Here is a 25,552-nt window from a genome sequence, read left to right on the forward strand (position 1 = left end):
TTTACAAATGTTCACCTTTACCTGCAGCACATGGACTGTACTGCCATCCTTTTTTCCAAGAAGTATAATCTGAACTAAGATTTGAACAAGATCCAGAGACCCTGATTAACTGAAATGTGTATGGTACTTATGTTTTTTTTTCCAATTGCTTTGATGTTGAATGGCCATTCAACTCATTGTGTGTTTATATCTGCTGTTCATCACTAATTCTCTAATACATGCTGTCAACCAAACTACAATTCAAGCTCTGCTGTCTCTAAGAGTTGAAACTAGTCTTCTGTTCCCAGCCCATAACACCATTTATTTATTTATTTATATATATATATATATATATATATATATATATATATATATATATATATATATATATATATATATATATATATATATATATATATATATATATATATATATATATATATATATTAGGGCTGGGCAATGATTACAAATTTTAATCGAAGTTAATTGCACTATTTCTCCGATTGGCGATTAACTGCATTGTATACGCAAAGCCCAATAATGAATTCAAAAGTAGTGTGTAGTGCACCTTTATTGGAATATTCTCCCACATGAACAAAAGCGCCAAAACATTTGTTGTGCAAACACAATTTAAATCAGTCCTTGTTAAACAGTAGCAGTTAAATAGCATATTTGATGAAAATCAACTCCAAAAATGTCAATACAAACATTTAAGCTTATTGCCACTGCCAGGGTATTTAAGTTATCCTGTTTGTTATGGAAAATAAATATAATCTACATACAAATCTCTGAGCCACAATCATAACATCTGAACAGGCAATTTCTGAGGTAACAGCAGAAACATTTTTTTTATCAGGGATCTTATGTTTAAAAAACCTATATTATAGGTAGTGGGCTGTTTTAGGGAATTTTTGATCAAATTATCCGTAGTAGCAATATTAATAATGTTGTGTTTATTCTGCGTAGTGCACTTAAAATAATTATGACCATATCTAGGAATTGATATGATGGGAATTTTCCGATTGTTTGCTTGGTGCTTTGATAAACTGAAGGCATCATATACATGGTACTATATTGTGATGTTATGAGCCAGGGAATAAAAGAACTATCCTACCCAGCATGCAACAGGAGTGAGGAGCATGTATAGGTTGTGTCGCCATGACGGCATCTTGTATGTTGTGATATGCACGCTCTGAAAGCAAACGTTAAGAAGTCAGCCAACACTCCTGGTCTGCATTATTCATAAATAGACAGACAACACATATACTCCGCTGCTTCACAGGCCGCTGGATGTAGCCGGCAAAGTATTCCCATGCTAGCTAGCCGCTCTAGCAAGCACGCCTCATTCAGTCCAAAACGGCCCGATCCATCCACATCCAGAATTGTCTGGCGGTCGTAAGTGATCCCGGAGTGACCACGCTGTAAGCCAGCCAGGACATTTGCAGAATTGTCCGCTATTTTTGCCAAATGTTCCATCTTTACCAAGAGCCCCTCCACGCCGAAGCAAATTTGGGCGACGCCATCTTGTTAAGAAAAAGCGTTAACAAAATAAAAGCATGTAAACAACATACGCAAATGTGCGATAAAATAATTGTCGGCGTTAATAGATTGATGAGTTAACTCATAATTAACGCATTAATTTGCCCACCCCTAATATATATATATATATATATATATATATATATATATATATATATATATATATATATATATATATATATATATATATATATATATATATATATATATATATATATATATATTGCATTGATTTGTAGCACGTATAAGTTACATAATGCTTATTTGCTTGTTTTTGATAGCTGTGTTTCATTTTTACTTTAGTCGAATTAATAGTTAGTTAGGTAGTTAGCTAGCTAGACAGCTATAGGTTGTTTTGTATCATAACTGAGCTTTTTATTAGTTTTGTGGTTAGCTTATTTACTTGTTTTTGATAGTGAATGTGTCATTTTTACCACAGTCTAGCACAAAATGGATGATTAATTAGATAGGTAGTTAGCTAGCTGGTTAGCTATTTGTTTGACATTATAACCAAGCTTCATTACGTAAACCACTCACATAAGTTATCAGTTAGTTAGGTTTTTTTGCTTCTTTTTGATAGCTTGTGGGTCGTTTTTACATCAGTGTAGCAGCTAATATAGACACTTGAGTCATGCGTTGCCTTCATTGTAAGACTTATATACGGCTTTTCATTTTGAGCAGCTCCAAACAGATTTGTTTTTTTGTATTTTTGGTCCAATACGGCTCTTTCGGGTAGTCTAACCTCGTATTCAGGAGGAACAGTGTGGTTTTGGTCCTGGTGGTGGAACTGTGGACCAGCTCTATACTCTGGGCAGGGTCCTTGAGGGTGCATGGGAGTTTGCCCAACCAGTCTACATGTGCTTTGTGGACTTGGAGAAGGCATTGGACCGTGTCCCTCGGGAAGTCCTGTGGGGAGTGCCCAGAGAGTTTGGGGTATCGGACTGTCTCATTGTGGTGGTCCGCTCCCTGTATGATCAGTGTCAGAGCTTGGTCCGCATTGCCGGCAGTAAGTCGGACACATTTCCAGTGAGGGTTGGACTCCGCCAAGGCTGTCCTTTGTCACCCATTCTGTTCATAACTTTTATGGACAGAATTTCTAGGCGCAGTTGAGGGGTTCCGGTTTGGTGACCGCAGGATTAGATCTCCGCTTTTTGCAGATGATGTGGTCCTGATGGCTTCATCTGGCCGGGATCTTCAGCTCTCATTGGATCGGTTCGCAGCCGAGTGTGAAGCGACCGGAATGAGAATCAGCACCTCTAAGTCCGAGTCCATGGTTCTCGCCCGGAAAAGGGTGGAGTGCCATCTCCAGGTTGGGGAGGAGACCCTGCCCCAAGTGGAGGAGTTTAAGTACCTAGGAGTCTTGTTCACGAGTGAGGGAAGAGTGGATGGTGAGATCGACAGGCGTATCGGTGCGGCGTCTTCAGTAATGCGGACGTTGTACCGATCCGTTGTGGTGAAGAAGGAGCTGAGCCGGAAGGCAAAGCTCTCAATTTACTGGTCGATCTACATTCCCATCCTCACCTATGGTCATGAGCTTTGGGTCATGACCGAAAGGATAAGATCACGGGTACAAGCGGCCCAAATGAGTTTGGGTCTCTCCCTTAGAGATAGGGTGAGAAGCTCTGCCATCCGGGAGGAACTCAAAGTAAAGCCACTGCTCCTCCACATTGAGAGGAGCCAGATGAGGTGGTTCGGGCATCTGGTCAGGATGCCACCCGAACGCCTCCCTAGGGAGGTGTTTAGGGCACGTCCAACCGGTAGGAGGCCACGGGGAAGACCCAGGACACGTTGGGAAGACTATGTCTCCCGGCTGGCCTGGGAACGCCTCGGGATCCCCCGGGAAGAGCTGGACGAAGTGGCTGGGGAGAGGGAAGTCTGGGTTTTCCTGCTTAGGCTGTTGCCCCCGCGACCCGACCTCGGATAAGCGAAAGAAGATTGATGGGTGGCTCTTTCAACGTTTTGGGTTGCCGACCCCTGAGTTAGTTTGTGAGTTAACTAAACAATGACAGGACTGGAGTGTATCAGTTTATGACAGTTTTTCACAGCTAAAGTTCGTTATTTTGTCGAGCCAGTGTTTGTACAAGACAGTTGGTCGTGTTTCGCGGGCAGGAAGTCATATTTCTACTTATATTGACTACTTTGATCCTAATTCACGTCCTGAGTGAGGTTTGGGAGACGTGCTTGTACATCATCAGCATAATTAAATCTTTCAGACGTTCCTGCCACTCGGATGCTCGTCGAGATAGCGCCATCGCCGCTTTTCCCCTCCACTCCCGCCGTGTGTGTGACCTCCGCTGTCGTCCTTGAAGCCTCCAATCTCTGCATTTCATACGGCCCACCACAGCCATAAGGGGGCTTGATTGCGGAAAATTGATCCAGAATATCACTCGGAGCTTTTCATCCCGACGCTTCTTCATCCCCACTTAAGTGGCTTCGCCGTGGCTCGTATTTACACGCCGCCTTCTCAAGGGTCTCCTCTCCGACGCCGCCGCCCTCCTTCCGTTGGCTTTTTCGCTGTTTTGCAGTCCATATTTCAGTATGTTCCGTCTGACTTCATCATTAATAATGTCACATATTAATCAACTTTAGCTGTTCTTTTTGGCTCTACACAAACGCAAAATGCCTCTTTTAAATCATTTTCATCATCATATTACAAACCCCGTTTCCATATGAGTTGGGAAATTGTGTTAGATGTAAATATAAACAGAATACAATGATTTGCAAATCCTTTTCAACCCATATTCAGTTGAATATGCTACAAAGACAACATATTTGATGTTCAAACTCATAACTTTTTTTATTTTTTTTAAATTTCATGGCTGCAACACGTGCCAAAGTAGTTGGGAAAGGGCATGTTCACCACTGTGTTACATCACCTTTTCTTTTAACAACACTCAATAAACGTTTGGGAATTGAGGAAACTAATTGTTGAAGCTTTGAAAGTGGAATTCTTTCCCATTCTTGTTTTATGTAGAGCTTCAGTCCTTCAACAGTCCGGGGTCTCCGCTGTCCTATTTTAGGCTTCATAATGCGCCACACATTTTCCATGGGCGACAGGTCTGGACTGCAGGCGGGCCAGGAAAGTACCCGCACTCTTTTTTTATGAAACCATGCTGTTGTAACACGTGGCTTGGCATTGTCTTGCTGAAATAAGCAGGGGCGTCCATGATAACGTTGCTTGGATGACAACATATGTTGCTCCAAAACCTGTATGGACCATTCAGCATTAATGGTGCCTTCACAGATGTGTGAGTTACCCATACCTTGGGCACTAATACACCCCCATACCATCACACATGCTGGCTTTTACACTTTGCACCTATAACAATCCGGTTGGTTATATTCCTCTTTGTTCCGGAGGACACCACGTCCACAGTTTCCAAATATAATTTGAAATGTGGACTCGTCAGACCACAGAACACTTTTCCACTTTGCATCAGTCCATCTTAGATGAGCTCGGGCCCAGCGAAGCCGGCGGCGTTCCTGGGTGTTGTTGATAAATGGTTTTCGCTTTGCATAGTAGAGTTTTGACTTGCACTTACAGATGTAGCGACCAACTGTAGTTACTGACAGTGGTTTTCTGAAGTGTTCCTGAGCCCATGTGGTGATATCCTTTACACACTTATGTCGGTTTTGGATGCAGTACCGCCTGAGGGATCAAAGGTCCGTAATATCATCGCTTACGTGCAGTGATTTCTCCAGATTCTCCGAACCTTTTGATGATTTTACGGACCGTAGATGGTAAAATCCCTAAATTCCTTGCAATAGCTCGTTGAGAAATGTTGTTCTAAAACTGTTCGACAATTTGCTTACAAAGTGGTGACCCTCACCCCATCCTTGTTTGTGAATGACTTAGCATTTCATGGAAGCTGCTTTTATACCCAATCATGGCACCCACCTGTTCCCAATTAGCCTGCACACCTGTGGGATGTTCCAAATAAGTGTTTGATGAGCATTCCTCCACTTTATCAGTATTCATTGCCACCTTTCCCAACTTCTTAGGCACGTGTTGCTGGCATCAAATTCTAAAGTTAATGATTATTTGCAAAAAAAATAAAAAGTTTATGAGTTTGAACATCAAATATGTTGTCTTTGTAGCATATTCAACTGAATATGGCTTGAAAAGGATTTGCAAATCATTGTATTCTGTTTATATTTACATCTAATTTCCCAACTCATATGGAAACAGGGTTTGTAATACTGTAACAACAACTAGAAGTCCGCCAGGCTTATTTCCCAATAGTAAAGGATCATTTCAATCTAGACGATGATCGGGATATTTCTCATCCTATTTCTGACATTTCCTCAAAATGCAATCAAAATTCAGCTGTAATTGAGTTTTTTTGCATACTAGCTAACAAACGAAGGATAATTGAAATTGCCACGTCTTCCAAACATGTATGCTAGCTAACTAATCTGTCAATCTTTTAAATGTCAAGGCGGGTGGTGTTTCATATTTTACTTCTTCTTTATCGCAGTTAGCATCTATTACTTCTCATGTGTTGCTGTTATGAATCTACTACTACATACAGTATGTTGCTGTTAGCATCTATTACTACTCTTATATCGCTGTTAGCATGTATTGCTACTTATATCGCAGTTGGCATCTATTACTTCTCGTGTTGCTGTTATGAATCTACTACTACATACAGTATGTTGCTGTTAGCATCTATTACTACTCTTATATCGCTGTTAGCATGTATTGCTACTTATATCGCAGTTGGCATCTATTACTTCTCGTGTTGCTGTTATGAATCTACTACTACATACAGTATGTTGCTGTTAGCATTATCGCTGTTAGCATGTATCGCTACTCATATATCACTGTTAGCATCTATTACTACTCATAAATCACTGTTAGCATTTATTGCTACTTATATCGCTGTTAGCATGTATTGCTACTTATATCACTGTTAGTATGTATTGCTACTCATGTATCGCTATTAGTATATATTACTACTTATATCGCTGTTAGCATGTATTACTTCTTATATCACTGTTAGCATGTATTACTACTCATGTATCGCTATTAGTATATATTACAACTTATATCACTGTTAGCATGTATTACCCCTTATATCGCTGTTAGTATGTATTGCTACTTATATCACTGTTAGTATGTATTACTACTCATGTATCGCTATTAGTATATATTACAACTTATATCACTGTTAGCATGTATTACCTCTTATATCGCTGTTAGCATGTATTGCTACTTATATCACTGTTAGCATGTATTACTACTCATGCATCGCTATTAGTATATATTACTACTTATATCGCTGTTAGCATGTATTACTTCTAATATCACTGTTAGCATGTATTACTACTCATGTATTGCTATTAGTATATATTACAACGTATATCACTGTTAGCATGTATTGCTACTTATATCACTGTTAGCATGTATTACTACTCATGCATCGCTATTAGTATATATTACTACTTATATCGCTGTTAGCATGTATTACTTCTAATATCACTGTTAGCATGTATTACTACTCATGCGTCACTATTAGTATATATTACAACTTATATCACTGTTAGCATGTATTACTTCTTATATCGCTGTTAGCATGTATTGCTACTTATATCACTGTTAGTATGTATTACTACTCATGTATCGCTATTAGTATGTATTACTACTTATATCACTGTTAGCATGTATTACTAGTCATATTTCGCTCTTAACATCTATTACTGCTTATATCGCTGTTAGCATGTATTGCTACTTATATCACTGTTAGCATGTATTACTACTCATGCATCGCTATTAGTATATATTACTACTTATATCGCTGTTAGCATGTATTACTTCTAATATCACTGTTAGCATGTATTACTACTCATGTATTGCTATTAGTATATATTACAACGTATATCACTGTTAGCATGTATTGCTACTTATATCACTGTTAGCATGTATTACTACTCATGCATCGCTATTAGTATATATTACTACTTATATCGCTGTTAGCATGTATTACTTCTAATATCACTGTTAGCATGTATTACTACTCATGCGTCGCTATTAGTATATATTACAACTTATATCACTGTTAGCATGTATTACTTCTTATATCGCTGTTAGCGTGTATTGCTACTTATATCACTGTTAGTATGTATTACTACTCATGTATCGCTATTAGTATGTATTACTACTTATATCACTGTTAGCATGTATTACTAGTCATATTTCGCTCTTAACATCTATTACTGCTTATATCACTGTTAGCATGTATTACTACTCATGTATCGCTATTAGTATATATTACTACTTATATCGCTGTTAGCATGTATTACTTCTTATATCACTGTTAGCATGTATTACTACTCATGTATCGCTATTAGTATATATTACTACTTATATCACTGTTAGCATGTATTACTTCTTATATCACTGTTAGCATGTATTACTTCTTGTATCGCTGTTAGCATGTATTACTACTCATGTATCGCTGTTAGTATATATTACTGCTTATATCACTGTTAGCATGTATTACTTCCTATATCACTGTTAGCATGTATTACTACTCATGTATCGCTATTAGTATATATTACTACTTATATCGCTGTTAGCATCTATTACTGCTTATATCACTGTTAGCATGTTTTACTACTCATGTATCGCTATTAGTATATATTACTACTTATATCGCTGTTAGCATCTATTACTGCTTATATCACTGTTAGCATGTTTTACTACTCATGTATCGCTATTAGTATATAATACTACTAATATCGCTGTTAGCATCTATTACTGCTTATATCACTGTTAGCATGTTTTACTACTCATGTATCGCTATTAGTATATATTACTACTTATATCGCTGTTAGCATCTATTACTGCTTATATCACTGTTAGTATGTTTTACTACTCATGTATCGCTATTAGTATATATTACTACTTATATTGCTGTTAGCATCTATTACTGCTTATATCACTGTTAGCATGTTTTACTACTCATGTATCGTTGTTAGTATATATTACTACTTCTATCACTGTTAGCATCTATTACTCCTCATGCATCACTGTTAGTATGTATTACTACTTATATCACTGTTAGCATCTATTACTCCTCAAACTGTATATCGCTGTTAGCATCTATTACTACTGAAATTGCTGTTAGCACCTATTACTCCTCATGTATCGCTGTTAGTTTTGTGTGGAGGTTGCCCTAGTGGGTTCTTCGGATCACCACACACTTGCACGAGAGCCGGTATTCAGGGTTCAACAATGTGTTTTATTGTGAGCGCACACGCGACATTTTCCGCTCCGTGACTTTTCAGTCTTTTTGGCGTGTCGTCTCTCTGGTCTTCTCTCTCTCTCGCAATGTCCAGCGTCTGTGTCCGCTCACCATCACCAACTCCAACAACGTGTCTCGTTCCGGCTGCTGCTAATAAGGGCGACAGGTGATTGGATAACCAGTCCCAGCTGGGCAATCTACTCACCTGCCGCTGGCTTCAAGGCCGGTCCTTACACACCCCGCTCTGCGGCAGGCCCGCAGACCACGCCCCCCTCCACAGTATATATTACTACTTCTATCACTGCTAGCATCTCATATATCGCTGATAGCCTGCTCATGTTGCTGTTAGCATCTATTAGTACTCACACGACATGTCACCATACAGTGTCACGTCCTACAATGTTAAATGTTTGCTATTTTTTAGTTTGAGGAAGTTAGGATTGTGGTAAAAGAGAATGTAGTTTGTTACTGTTGCTTTAAAACGAGGAGTTGAGGAGGAGGTGCGTTGGAAAGAGTGAAAAGCATGGCTGAGGACATGAACATTTATGGAATGTACAACATTTAAAGTGTTCGGCAGGGTTTAAGGAGGTAAATGTACCTTGGAGAATTCCAATAAAAGCACAAAGTGATAGCGGCCGCAGTTTTACGCCACATAATACTGCATGTCGCAAAGCGGCGGCCTCGACACCTCGCCCCCCTAACCCCCCTCCCAGCTCGCCTCGGCTCCGTGGCTTTTACATCGCCATAAATTAGCCTCACTTTGGAGTGATGGCAACAAGACACGGTCGGGCCACCGCCCCTCGTCATGCCACGGACGGGCACGAGTTGTAAATTTTCTCCCTGTCATCGGAATTTCCGCGTGGGGCCTTGGGTCGGATCCAAGGCTGAACCCCCACCTTCTGTTGCAAGGACCACCAACGCAACAACTAGCTCCGCAACTATTAACCAGTCCACCAATGTTCTTCATACACCCCCGTTTTTATAGATAGATACAAACCCTGTTTCCATATGAGTTGGGAAATTGTGTTAGATGTAAATATAAACAGAATACAATGATTTGCAAATCCTTTTCAAGCCATATTCAGTTGAATATGCTACAAAGACAACATATTTGATGTTCAAACTCATAAACTTTATTTGTTTTTGCAAATAATCATTAACATAGAATGTCATGGCTGCAAAACGTGCCAAAGTAGTTGGGAAAGGGCATGTTCACCACTGTTACATCTTGGAAAGGCACGCCACTCCGTTTACGGCCCAGCTGGGTCCGATCCAAGGTTGAACCCCCACCTTCTGTTGCAAGGACCACCAACGCAACAACTAGCTTCGCAACTAGTAACCAGTCCACCAATGTTCTTCATACACCCCAGTTTTTATAGATAGATACAAACCCTGTTTCCAAATGAGTTGGGAAATTGTGTTAGATGTAAATATAAACAGAATACAATGATTTGCAAATCCTTTTCAACCCATATTCAATTAATTGCACTACAAAGACTACATATTTGATGTACAAACTCAAACTTTATTTTTTTTTGCAAATAATAATTAACTTAGAATTTCATGGCTGCAAAACGTGCCAAAGTAGTTGGGAAAGGGCATGTTCATCACTGTTACATCACCTTTTCTTTTAACAACACTCAATAAACGTTTGGGAACTGAGGAAACTAATTGTTGAAGCTTTGAAAGTGGAATTCTTTCTAATTTTTGTTTTATGTAGAGCTTCAGTCCTTCAACAGTCCGGGGTCTCCGCTGTCGTATTTTACGCTTCATAATGCGCCACACATTTTCCATGGGCAACAGGTCTGGACTGCAGGCGGGCCAGGAAAGTACCCGCACTTTTTTAATAAGAAGCTAAGCTGTTGTAACACGTGGCTTGGCATTGTCTTGCTGAAATAAGCAGGGGCGTCCATGATAACGTTGCTTGGATGACAACATATTTTTCTCCAAAACCTGTATGTACCTTTCATCATTAATGGTGCCTTCACAGATGTGTAAGTTACCCATGCCTTGGGCACTAATACACCCCCATACCATCACACATGCTGGCTTTTACACTTTGCGCCTATAACAATCCGGATGGTTATTTTCCTCTTTGTTCCGGAGGACACCATGTCCAAAGTTTCCAAATACAAATGAGGACTCGTCAGACCACAGAACGTTTTTCCACTTTGCATCAGTCCATCTTAGATGAGCTTAGGCCCAGCCAAGCCAGCGGCATTCCTGGGTGTTGTTGATAAATGGGTTTTGCTTTGCATAGTAGAGTTTTAACTTGCACTTACAGATGTAGCGACCAACTTTAGTTACTGACAGTGGTTTTATGAAGTGTTCCTGAGCCCATGTGGTGATATCCTTTACACACTGATGTTGGTTTTTGATGCAGTACCGCCTGAGTGATCAAAGGTCCGTAATATTATTGCTTACGTGTAGTGATTTCTCCAGATTCTCTGAACCTTTTGATGATTTTACGGACCGTGGATGGTAAAATCCCTAAATTCCTTGCAATAGCTGGTTGAGAAATGTTGTTCTAAAACTGTTCGACAATTTGCTTACAAAGTGGTGACCGTCACCCCATCCTTGTTTGTGAATGACTTAGCATTTCATGGAAGCTGCTTTTATAGCCAATCATGGGACCCACCTGTTCCCAATTAGCCTGCACACCTGTGGGATGTTCCAAATAAGTGTTTGATGAGCATTCCTCAACTTTATCAGTATTTATTGCCACCTTTCCCAACTTCTTTGTCACGTGTTGCTGGCATCAAATTCTAAAGTTAATGATTATTTGCAAAAAAAAATGTTTATGAGTTTGAACATCAAATATGTTGTCTTTGTAGCATATTCAACTGAATATGGCTTGAAAAGGATTTGCAAATCATTGTATTCTGTTTATATTTACATCTAACACAGATTTCCAAATCATATGGAAACGGGTTTTGTAGATAGATAGATAAATAGTACTTTATTGATTCCTTCAGGAGTGTTCCCTCAGGAAAATATAGTTTATCTTCATACCAACAATAACTTGCATCTGTTATTTAGCTGTTAGCATCCTTCCTTGCAAGCTTATGATAACTATATAGCCGAGAGGAGTGTTGTGGCAGCTGGAAGTAAACTATTCCTTACGAGTAAGGCTGCCAAACAATAGAAAGGGTTCATCGCGAATGCCGTATTTTCCGGACCATTGGGCGCACCGTGCCAAAGTATCAGCATTAGACCCATCCCCTTGTTCCACCCCATGGGTGGTGAGGGGAGCAGTGAGAAGCAGCGGTGGCCACGCTCTGGAATTATTTTTGGGTATTTAACCCCCAATTCCAACCCTTGATGCTGAGTGCCAAGCAGGGAGGTAATGGTCCCATTTTTATAGACTTTGGTATGACTCGGATTCCTCCCACCACCTAAGACATGCACCTGGGGATAAGCTCCTCCCACCTCCAAAGACATGCACCTGGGGATAGGCTCCTCCCACCTCCAAAGACATGCACCTGGGGATAGGTTGATTGGCAACACTAAATGGTCCCTAGTGTGTGAATGTGAGTGTGAATGTTGTCTGTCTATCTGTGTTGACCCTGCGATAAGGTGGCGACTTGTCCAGGGTGTACCCTGCCTTCCACCTAAATGCAGCTGAGATAGGCTCCAGCACCCCCCGCATCCCCGAAGAAAGTAAGCGGTAAAATATGTATGGATGGATATTGTATATACATAATAAAACAGAGCTTAGAAAACACGCCCCTTACTGTCTGTGCCGTCGACTCCCCCTGTACATTACGAAAAGGTTAACATTTGATATGTGACTGTACTTCCGCAAATTAAACGTGCCATAAAAGTCCATAAGTGAAAGTTTTTAGTGTCGATGTGAATATTTAGCGCCACCCCAAAAGGGACAAGCGATAGAAAATGCGTCCTGAAAGCAGCACGGTGAGACAGGGGCGTAGTGCATGTGGCTCACAATACGAAGGTCCCGAGTTCAATCCCGGGCTTGAGGTCTTTCTGTGTGGAGTTTGCATGTTCTCCCCTGTGACTGCGCCGGTTCCCTCCGGGTACTCCGGCTTCCTCCCAGTTCCAAAGACACGCACCTGGGGATAGGTTCCTCCCACTTCCAAAGACATGCACCTGGGGATAGGTTGATTGGCAACACTAAATGGTCCCTAGTGTGTGAATGTGAGTGTGAATGTTGTCTGTCTATCTGTGTTGACCCTGCGATAAGGTGGCGACTTGTCCTGGGTGTACCCTGCCTTCCACCCAAATGCAGCTGGGATAGGCTCCTGCATCCCCAAAGAGAGTAAGCGGTAGAAAATGGATGGATGGATATTGTATATACATAATAAAACAGAGCTTAGAAAACACGCCCCTACTGTCTGTGCCGTCGACTCCCCCTGTACATTACAAAAAGGTTAACATTTGATATGTGACTGTACTTCCGCAAATTAAACATGCCATAAAACTCCATGAGTGAAAGTTTATAGTGTCGATGTGAATATTTAGTGCCACCCCAAAAGGGAAAAGCGGTAAAAAATGTATGGATGGATGGTCCTGGGAGCTCAATTCATGACATCATGTCACCGTTCATGAGTCTGAAAAGTTCCCAGAGTTCCCGTCACGCAAACAGCTGACCAGCACATTTGAAAGCCTGACCTTCAAGATACGTGAGATTTAACGTTTTTTTTTTGTTTGCTTCCGTCCCCTTTGGGCACTCCACCGCTTTATGGCAATTTGCATATTTATCAGAGCCGATCGTACTTTTGACATCCTGTAATTTCTCGAGACGGAGCAGTAATGTTCCGTACAGAGTTGCCACACGGGACAATGGCAGGTGAGAAAATATGCTGAGCGGGCCTAAATCCAGTTCCTGCCGCTTCCCCTCGTCCTTTGTCACGCCGCTCCTTCTATGCATGAGCTTTTCTCCATTTTTAACCCCTTAACTCCCGCCATCAGTGTCTTCAACGTGCACGTTTGCTTCGTCGCTGAACCCCAGCGTTCCTTACACTTCATGGCACGCACACAGCAGGGGGGGGGGGTGAATTAATTTACCCCAATGCTGACAAACTTACTTAACTAATCCATTCATCAACAGGAAATTATTCTGCAGCCGGCGTCAAGTTATTATTAGCATTGTTTATCTCAGGGAAAAAAAAAGTACTCCATATGCGAATTCCTGCTGTTCAAAATGTAGGAATTTCCTGCTCCAGTGTTATTATTCCCAACGATTCAATAAACATTGACATTAAAAATGCAATGTTTTTTTTCCCTAACCTTCTCAGTGGTCTAGAGGTTAGACCAGGGGTAGGGAACCTATGGCTCTCGAGCCAGATGTGGCTCTTTTGACGACCACATCTGGCTCTCAGATAACTCGTAGCTGACATTGCTCAACACGATAAGTCACAAATAATTCCGCTGGTAATCACAGAGTTAAAAATAAAACTTTCTCATGCATTTTAGTCCATCCATCCGTTTTCTACCCCACCTGTTCAAGAAGTCGCATTAATGCTAAGAAGCATTTTGCTTATTATTGAACGGGACAATCGGTAGAAAATGGGTGGCTGGATGGTTAGCTTCAGAATAGCAATTTTATTCTGAGACTTATTATACTCTAAAAATGTTGGTCTTACTTAAAAATGCACGCATTTAGTTGTATTCCGTGTTAAAAAATATATGGCTCTCCGAAAAATACATTTTAAAATGTTTGGCTTTCATGGCTCTCTCGGCCAAAAAGGTTAGACTGTCCTCCCTGAGATAGGTAGGTTGTGAGTTCGAACCCCAGCCGAGTCATACCAAAGACTGTAAAAATGGGACCCATTACCTCCCTGCTTGGCACTCAGCATCAAAGGGTTGGAATTGGGGGTTAAATCACCAAAAATTATTCCTGGGCGTGGCCACCGCTGCTGCTCACTGCTCCCCTAGCCGGCCGGGGGGGGGGGGGGGGTGATCAAGGGTAATGGGTCAAATGCAGAGAATAATTTTGCCACACCTCGTGTGTGTGTGTGAGACAATCATTGGTACTTTAACTTAAAGTGGGTCCATGACCATGACTTCTGTTTTGTTTGATCAACCGTTTTACTGCCTTGCTACGTGCACCGTTTGAAAACAATTAAGGTGAAGTGAATTACAAACCCCATTTCCACATGAGTTGGGAAATTGTGTTAGATGTAAATAGAAACATAAATATAAACATTAAACAAATATAAAAATCATGATGTCCCCATACCGTCGGAAGTCCCCTACAGGTGACTGTGTAAACAGAGCGATGTCCCCATTAAGTCAGCATTTCTAGAACACACACACACACACACACACACGAGTTGGGAAATTGTGTTGGATGTAAATAGAAACATAAATATAAACATTAAACAAATATAAAAATCATTGATGTCCCCATACCGTCGGAAGTCCCCTACAAGTGACTGTGTAAACAGAGCGATGTCCCCATTAAGTCAGCATTTCTAGAACACACACACACACACACGAGTTGGGAAATTGTGTTGGATGTAAATAGAAACATAAATATAAACATTAAACAAATATAAAAATCATTGATGTCCCCATACCGTCAGAAGTCCCCTACAGGCGACTATGTAAACAAAGCGATGTCCCCATTAAGTCAGCATTTTTAGAACACACACACACACACACACACACACACACACACAAGAGTTGGAAATTGTGTTGGATGTAAATAGAAACATAAATATAAACATTTAACAAATATAAAAATCATTGATGTCCCCATACCGTCAGAAGTCCCCTACAGGCAACTGTGTAAACAGAGCGATGTCCCCATTAAGTCAGCATTTCTAGAACACACACACACACACACACACACACACACACATGAGGTGGGAAAATTGTGTTGGATGTAAATAGAAACATAAATATAAACATTAAACAAATATAAAAATCATTGATGTCCCCATACCGTCAGAAGTCCCCTACAGGTGACTGTGTAAACAGAGCGATGTCCCATTTAAGTCAGCATTGCCAACACACACACACACACATGAGTTGGGAAATTGTGTTGGATGTAAATAGAAACATAAATATAAACATTAAACAAATATAAAAATCATTGATGTCCCCATACCGTCAGAAGTCCCCTACAGGCGACTGTGTAAACAAAGCAATGTCCCCGTTAAGTCAGCGTTTCTAGAACACACACACACACACACACACACACACACACACACACACACACACACACACACACACACACACACACACACACACACACAGTGTGTTGTAGCATCAGCAGTGGTAAGTCCCACTTGGCTGCTAGCAGAGATGCTGTTGATGAAGCAGCAAGGTTGCTGGACTAAAGGCAATGCGGGTTTGATTCCCGCCCTCCACAACCTCACACCAGCTCTGCGGGTTTTCTTCCTTTTGGTCTCTATTGCAGCCCACGTGAAATTTGTGCGCGGTGGAATTTCACAGGCGCCGACCCGAGAGCACTCACATTTACGGCGGAAAGGGCCCCCCCCCCCCCCACCCATCTCCTCTCCCCCCACTACGCCGCGACTCCCCGACAGCACAGCCATTTGTCTCAGTTGAAGGGCAAAGCGAGCAAAGTGCAATAAAATGTCGGAGAAAGTACTTAAATGGAGCATTTTCTTGTGTTGTTTGTTTACAAGCTGGCTGGCAGACCCACACTGCTCTGATGTTAAATTGCAATTAAGGAGAGGGACAAGCGCTTAGCCTTTAGCTAATTAGCATTCTCCCCGCTCAGCAGAACGGGGCGGAAGAATCGATATGATATTAAGTTTGTGTGTAGCGATGAGACGCTCACCCCCCGCCATCAATTAGTGGACCATTAGAAGAGAAAACGCTTTTTTTTTTTGCTATTCTCACACTTTTAAAAGACGGCATTTGTCTGGGTCGTAAACGAGCGCCGACACGGAATGGGGGGGCGGACAAAGTCCTCCGGGGAATATTCTGCCTTCTTCATAGGCGTAACATAGGCGGACTCTGGTTTTTAAGCGTTTTTTTTTGAGCCCACAGCTCGATTTGTATCAGCTCTTGGTCAATTGTCATCTCCATCCATCCATATTCTTCCGCTTATCCGAGGTCGGGTCGCGGGGGCAACAGCCTAAGCAGGAAAACCCAGACTTCCCTCTACCCAGCCACTTCGTCTAGTTCTTCCCGGGGGATCCCGAGGTGTTCCCAGGCCAGCCGTGGCCTCCTACCGGTTGGACGTGCCCTAAACACCTCCCTAGGGAGGCGTTCGGGTGGCATCCTGACCAGATGCCCGAACCACCTCATCTGGCTCCTCTCCATGTGGAGGAGCAGCGGCTTTACTTTGAGTTCCTCCCGGATGGCAGAGCTTCTCACCCTATCTCTAAGGGAGAGACCCGCCACACGGCGGAGGAAACTCATTTTAGCCGCTTGTACCCGTGATCTTATCCTTTTGGTCATGACCCAAAGCTCATGACCATAGGTGAGGATGGGAACGTAGATCGACTGGTAAATTGAGAGCTTTGCCTTCCGGCTCAGCTCCTTCTTCACCACAACAGATCGATACAACGTCCGCATCATTGAAGACGCCGCACCGATCCGCCTGTCGATCTCACCATCCACTCTTCCCTCACTCGTGAACAAGACTCCTAGGTACTTGAACTCCTCTCTTGGTCAATTGTAAAAAATAAATTAATTGTTATGATTTACGGTGGCAGAGGGGTAAGTGCGTCTGCCTCACAATACGAAGGTCCTGCAGTCCTGGGTTCAAATCCAGGCTCGGCATCTTTCTGTGTGGAGTTTGCATGTTCTCCCCGTGAATGCGTGGGTTCCCTCCGGGTACTCCGGCTTCCTCCCACCTCCAAAGACATGCACCTGGGGATAGGCCCCTCCCACCTCCAAAGACATGCACCTGGGGATAGGTTGATTGGCAACACTAAATGGGCCCTAGTGTGTGAATGTGAGTGTGAATGTTGTCTGTCTATCTGTGTTGGCCCTGCGATGAGGTGGCGACTTGTCCAGGGTGTACCCCGCCTTCCGCCCGATTGTAGCTGAGATAGGCGCCAGCGCCCCCCGCGACCCGAAAGGGAATAAGCGGTAGAAAATGGATGGATGGATGATTTAAATCTTTAGAAATTACCAAACTTTCCGGACTGTTAAAGTTAAAAAAGTTGAAGTAGCAATGATTGTCACACACGCACTAAGTGTGGCGAAATTCGCAACTTGCTGCAAAGTTTGTTCTCCCGGGATGCAAACAAACTTTTCCGGACAAGGGTAGCAGGTAGGAACATATTTAACTATTTACTAACACTCAACGAAGTACAAAAAAAAAAAACAGAAATCAACCCGAAGGCAAGCGTGCCGATCACGCGATGTCGCCAGTCCGACTGACTGGCAAAAACAGGCTTAAATAATAGTCTTGCTTTGGAACAGGTGCGCGGTCTGAACACCAGGAGCAGGTGAAAATCATAAGTCAGTAGAAGCATTTAAGTCCCCTCATAAAACTCATATTTAGATTCTAGGCTTTAAATAGACCCCCTTTTTAGACCAGTTGATCTGCCGTTTTATTTCTTTTCTCCTCTGCCCCCCTCTTGCTCGTGAAGTGGGGCGGCCACAGTTCCAGTGGCCATGGATGAAGTGCTGGCTGTCCAGAGTCGGGACCCGGGGTGGATCGCTCGCCTGTGCAGCCCTTTGAGACACATGTGATTTAGGACTATATAAATAAATATTGACCAAACAAAACAAGGGAGTGCAAACAGGAACTAACGGAGTCCAAAAACTAACAAAAAAATAACAAAAACATAATCCAGACTCCAAATCATGACAGAGCCGATACAGGCAAGTAGAAGTACGATATCATTGGCTCATGTGGCTGTATGGGACCGGTTTAAAAAAAAAAAAAAATATATATATATATATATATATATTTGTAATGATGACATTATTCAAATACTGACACACTTATCTTCCGTTCATCTACAGGAAATGATTCCACAATTACCATCAAGTTATCGTTAGCGTCGTTCAAGTCGAAAAAAAAAATGTTTGCCAGATGCTAATTCCCGCTGCACGTATCCAATTATTCAAGGTGATAACGATCTGAAACATGAAGGATGATCCATCTGCTCGAGAAACAACAATAAACAAAGCCTAACCCCCAAACCCCCCCGGCAACATTTGAACATTCTGAGTTGTCGTAGTAGTTTACTTGCGTGTGAGTATGATCATTTTGTGACTAATGTCATTGTTGTGATCAACTTATGTTCTGACTGGAATGGACTCTGGTTCGATTCCCCCTTTCCTCTCCTCTGCTTTTGAGCCACGTCCGTTTGCTTTGTTCCTGTCAGGTTGAGTTTGTGACGAACCCCAAAATGCAGAGACGGTGGCAGGCATTGAGCAAGAAAACATTATTTAATGTCCAAAAATATAAAGATGGAAGGCAAAACACAAACCAGAAAAACAGGAGACAGGTAGCAGGAACAAGAATCGAACCAAGGAACAGCTCACAAGCAACGAGGAACCAGGGAGAACTGGAGACAGAAAGCAGTCCACAGCATGAGACAACGACAAGTCATAATGTCAATAATCCACCAATGACTGGAGGACAAAGCAGGTTTAAATAAGAGCGGGCTGATTGACACCAGGTGTGGCCACGTGCCAATCAGCTGCAACTAAGGGGAAACAGCGCTCAGGGAGAAAAGCAGGAAATGACCAAAATAAAAGCGCTGACAGGAAACAAAGACATACAGAGGAAAAACTAAAACAAAACAAAACTGTCAGCGACAAGCCTGACAGTTCTGTCTCTTCCATTCTGCTCTTTACTGCAATTTCCCTCACTTTATGGATTATTCCCACTCTTACTTGGGAGTCATTTTTTAATTATTTTGTGCATAATTACCACAGCCATGAATTACTAATGAGTATGGTTGGGTAACGTTCACATTCGAACCGACACGGTACTCAACATTTGCCTGTGTTCGTGCTTTAATAAATGTTAATTGTTTAATAATACAATCCATCCATCCATCTTCTTCCGCTTATCCGAGGTCGGGTCGCGGGGGCAGCAGCCTAAGTAGGGAAGCCCAGACTTCTCTCTCCCCAGCCACTTGGTCCAGCTCTTCCCGGGGAACCCCGAGGCGTTCCCAGGCCAGCTGGGAGACATAGTCTTCCCAACGTGTCCCGGGTCTTCCCCGTAGCCTCCTACCTGATACAATGCTAATAATAACTAACAACACAATCTATTTTTCATTTATGACGATTTCTGTGCTGTCCAGTTTGTATATAATCTTGCCTTACACTTCTGAGTATCATTTGCAAGTATTATATTGTAGACTTTCCAAGGATGTTGCCGTAGTCAGAAAGTAGTCTTTGCCATTAAGTTGGACGTGCCAGTTTTTTGCTTGTGTTGAGCCCTACACAGTGTTTACACTGTAAGTACTGTACTTTTTACATGCCAGCTGCTTGATTATAAGGTGAATCTATACTCCTTTTAAGTACATTTGTGTGTGTTAGTATATATGTATTAATGTTTTGTTTATCGCAGCATGAGCTGATTATAAAACTATCCAGTTGTTTTATCCTTTTTTTTTGTCATAGCTTAGACCAGGGGTGTCCAAAGTGCGGCCCGGGGGCCATTCGGGACCCCGGGATATTTTTTAACAGACGCACGGCACATTTTAAGAAAATTAAAAACATAAAAAGCAGGTGAAATGTAACAAGAAATTGTTGCAATGTTTCCTCTAATAACACAAAGCTGCCATGCAGGCTGTTTCTTTCTTTAAAAAATAATAAAGAATCAAATCAATGTCATTTTGAATCATTGACCTATTCAAGGCTCTGATTACGTCACATTAAATATTCCACTTTTATATATTTTTGGGGGGAAAATGTTGCATATTTTGTTTTCCCGTATAAAAAAACTGAGCTGTTTTTTTTTTTTTAATGTAAGAAGGGCCTAAAACAAACAAAAAACATAAACAACAATAAAACTAATAATTGACGGATAGATCTGAAGTTCATCTCGAGATTATTGTGCAAAAAGTAAACGGTAAAAAAAATGTATATAATTAATTTTTTAACACTAATGAGTAGGACACTTTTGGATCCCCAATTATTTTAGTGTGATTTGTTTTTAAGTGTCATTGCTCAAAAAATAATAATGAATCAAAATCCCCAATTTAAGGCTCCAATTAATATATAATCTCAAATATTTCACCTAAAAAAATGTTATTGGGTGAAAATATTGCATATTTGTTTTTTTTTTCTATGTTTTTCTTAATGTTGATCTAGGGATTTAAAATGTGAATAATAATGAAAATAATAATACTAAATAATGACACATTTTTAATATTTTTTTTACCAAAACATTTTGGGATCATAACTGAGGGTAGGCCTAAATGTATATTTTTAATACATATATTGTATTTGTTTATAAAATAAAAATTATGAAAATGGCCCCCGCTTGCTTTGATTTTTCAGTGTGTGGCCCTCAGTGGAAAAAGTTTGGACACCCCTAGCTTAAACATTAAGTTGCAAATAAATTTGCAAGTGTGAGTCGTTGGATGGCAGTAGTGTGTACTTTATCGATCGTGTTTTGTTTTTCACGCGCCAAAAAGTGTTAATACTGTAAGTATTGTAGTTATTACACACTTGCTGTTTGATTGTAATGTGCACCTTTCTTTGTACTTTTAATTAACACATTTGGAGGTGTTGCAATCGCCATGTTAAATCGCTAATGCTAATCACTAGCATGGCAATAACAAAGCCAATATATTAAGCATTTTGTTTTTTTTGTAAAAGTGGAGCCATACCAAACTTAACCCAAAAATTTCAACATGACCTACCTGGAGGTGGTTTGGGTGCCAAAGTGCTTGATGTCATGCGCAACTTAGGTATGGCAAAATGGCACCGTTGGCTTTTACTTAAATCGGGGCCCGGTAGGACCATCGGGATTTGGTCAGTAATGAAAAAAAAATACCCATTCATAGTTTTAGTTATAGTTTTTAATAATAAAATTTGTGTTGGAATCGGCATGTAAAATTACAATTGCTAATTGGTATATATATATATATATATATTTATATATATATATATATATATATATATACAATGTGTGTGTGTGTGTGTGTATATATATATATATATATACAATGTGTGTGTGTGTGTATATATATATATATATATATATATATATATATATATATATATATATACAGTGTGTGTGTGTGTATATATATATGTATATATATATATATATATATATATATATATATATATATATATATATATATATATATATATATATATATATATATATATATACAATGTGTGTGTGTGTATATATATATATATATGTGTATATATATTTATGTATATATATGTGTATATATTTATGTATATATATGTGTATATATTTATGTGTGTATATGTGTGTATATATATTTATGTATATATATATATTTATGTATATATATATGTGTGTGTGTGTGTGTGTGTGTATGTATATGTATGTATATATGTGTATATATATGTATGTATATATATGTGTGTATATATATTTATGTATATATATATTTATGTGTATGTATATGTATGTATGTATATATGTGTATGTATGTATATATATGTATGTATATATATCAATATATCATGTTAGACCCGCTCGACATCCATTGCTTTCGGTCCCCTAGAGGGGGGGGGTTGCCCACATCTGAGGTCCTCTCCAAGGTTTCTCATAGTCAGCATTGTCGCTGGCGTCCCACTGGATGTGAATTCTCCCTGCCCACTGGGTGTGAGTTTTCCTTGCCCTTTTGTGGGTTCTTCCGAGGATGTTGTAGTCGTAATGATTTGTGCAGTCCTTTGAGACATTTGTGATTTGGGGCTATATAAATAAACATTGATTGATTGATGATGTATATATATATGTATGTATATATATATATGTATGTATATATATATGGATGTGTATATATATGGATGTATAAATATGGATATATGTATATATATATGTATGTATATATATATGTATATATGTGTATATATATGTATGTATGTATGTATATATGTGTATATATATGTATGTGTATATATATGTATGTATATATATATATATATATATATACATATATATATATATATATATGTATATATGTATGTATATATGTACATGTATGGCATTTCCAATGTAAATTAGCAACAAGCTAGCACATTTTGAAAAGTAGAGTCTTACTGTTACTTTTTCATGCTATTCTAATAATATGACCAGCACCTATATATGTATAGTACTGTAGTCTTATGTTGACATTTCTATGTAATTTGTCTCCTTTTGACTTTGTCCCCAATTAAAACCTTTTTTTCTCTCCTCCTTAGACCAGCTGAGTCCAGAAAGAGAGAAGAAGCTTGTGATCCTCACAGCTCGTGTTCACCCTGGAGAGTCTCCTGCCTCTTTTGTCTGTCAAGGTAAAACTTGTAGTAGTACTACTAAAACTACTACTGCTCTCATTCAGTGACATGACCCTGCATTGTTCTGTGCGGGGTGACCCGGGGAACGTGCTTTATCAGTATCATACACTATCATGCTTGGAACGGCTGGCTGTGAGCTACAAAACCTGCTCATCGTAGCATTAATCCTGACTACCTAATTTTGATTAAAAAAAGAATCAAATTGTTTTATTCCCCTTTATATAGTGAAACATACTATATTTTAATATTTTTTGTTATTTATATTTAATGAAATAATATATAAATGGTAAAAAATAAAAGTAAAAAAAATATGTGTATTTTTCATTTAAATCATACACATTCTTTGACCAATTTAATTTGATACTGAAAAATAAAATGAAATAAAATCAATAAGTAATAATACATTGTTCAAGTCGGTCAAACAATGTCCGTCCATCCATCCATTTCCTACCGCTTATTAGAATTTAAATGAAAAACAAATGTTTTTTTGCCTTTATTTTTCTTTTCGTTTTTTTTTTTCTTTTCTTTTTTACTATTTTTATTTTATTTCATAAAATACAAATAGTAAAAAAATTTTTATGGACAATGAAATAATATATAAATAGTAAAAAATAAAAGTTAAAAAAAAGCTTTTTCATTTAAAGTATACACATTTTATGACCGACTTGAACAATTTTATTCTGAAAAATAAAATTAAATAAACTCAAAAACTAATAATACATTGTTCAAGTCCGTCAAACTGTGTAAAATTTAAATGAAAACCAAACTTTTTTCCAGGCAATTTGATGGACTTTTAAATCTAAAAAACAATGAAATAACATATAAATAGTAAAAAACAAAAGTTAAAAAATGTTTAATTAAATATTGAAAAAAGTAAAGAAAAAGTGTTTTTTACATTTAAATTCTACACATTGTTTGACCAACCTGAACAATTTGATACTGAAAAATAAAATGAAATAAACTCAAAAAGTAATAATACATTGTTCAAATTGTTCAAGTCTGTCAAACTGTGTAAAATTTAAATGAAAAACAAACTTTTTTCCAGGCAATTTGATGGACTTTTAAATCTAAAAAACAATGAAATAACATATAAATAGTAAAAAACAAAAGTAAAATTTTTTTAAATTAAATTTAGAAAAAGTAAAGAAAAAGTGTTTTTTACATTTAAAGTATACACATTGTATGACCGACTTGAACAATTTTATTCTGAAAAATTAAATGAAATAAACTCAAAAAGTAATAATACATTGTTCAAATTGTTCAAGTCTGTCAAACTGTGTAAAATTTAAATGAAAAACAAACTTTTTTCCAGGCAATTTGATGGACTTTTAAATCTAAAAAACAATGAAATAACATATAAATAGTAAAAAACAAAAGTTAAAATTTTTTAAATTAAATTTAGAAAAAGTAAAGAAAAAGTGTTTTTTACATTTAAAGTATACACATTGTTTGACCGACTTGAACAATTTTATTCTGAAAAATTAAATGAAATAAACTCAAAAAGTAATAATAAATTGTTCAAATTGTTCAAGTCTGTCAAACTGTGTAAAATTGAAATGAAAAACAAACTTTTTTCCAGGCAATTTGATGGACTTTTAAATCTAAAAAAACAATGAAATAACATATAAATAGTAAAAAAACAACAGTTAAATTTTTTTTAAATTAAATTTAGAAAAAGTAAAGAAGTGTGTTTTACATTTAAAGTATACACATTGTTTGACCAACTTGAATAATTTGATACTGAAAAATAAAATAAAATAAACTCAAAAAGTAATAATACATTTTATATTGATCAGCCATATTAACTCAGGCTGATCAATATAAAATGTATTATTACTTTTTGAGTTTTTCATTTTATTTTCCAGGTAATTTGATGGACTTTTAAATCTAAAAAGCAATGATGTAAAATATAAATGGTAAAAAAATAAAATTGAAAAATTAAAAAATACATAAAAATAAAAGTAAAAAAAAAAGAAGTAAGTTTTTCATTTAAATGATACACATTGTTTGACCAACTTGAACAATTTGATACTGAAAATAAAATGAAATAAACTCCATCCATCCATTTTTTCTACTGCTTATCCTTTTTGTGGTCGCGGGGGGTGCTGGAGCATATCTCAGCTAAACTCAAAAAGTAATAATACATGTTATATTGATCAGCCTGAGGTAATGTGGCTGATCAATACAAACTGTATTATTACTTTTTGAGTTTATTTCAACTTATTTTTCAGTATCAAATTGTACAAGTCGGTCAAACAATGTGTATACTTAAATGTAGTAAAACAACCCTTTTTTTTTTTTCCAGGCAATTTGATGGACTTTTAAATCTAAAAAAAACTATGAAAAAAAATATATAAATAGTAAAAAGTAAAAGTACAATAAAATAA

At 38.7% G+C, this 25,552-nt stretch overlaps 1 protein-coding gene across 3 annotated transcripts in view; it reads left to right on the forward strand.

Annotated features, from left to right (window-relative positions):
• Positions 1–25,552, forward strand: part of agbl4 (AGBL carboxypeptidase 4) — an 861,886-nt gene that overhangs the window by 746,789 nt on the left and 89,545 nt on the right. For all 3 annotated transcript variants that reach the window (XM_061882975.1, XM_061882976.1, XM_061882977.1), the window contains exon 7: positions 23,073–23,162. In XM_061882975.1, the coding sequence (XP_061738959.1) occupies positions 23,073–23,162 (90 nt within the window). The remainder of the gene's footprint in view (positions 1–23,072; positions 23,163–25,552) is intronic.

The sequence above is a fragment of the Nerophis ophidion genome, linkage group LG22, assembly GCF_033978795.1.
Source record: "Nerophis ophidion isolate RoL-2023_Sa linkage group LG22, RoL_Noph_v1.0, whole genome shotgun sequence".
NCBI classification, from domain to species: domain Eukaryota; kingdom Metazoa; phylum Chordata; class Actinopteri; order Syngnathiformes; family Syngnathidae; genus Nerophis; species Nerophis ophidion.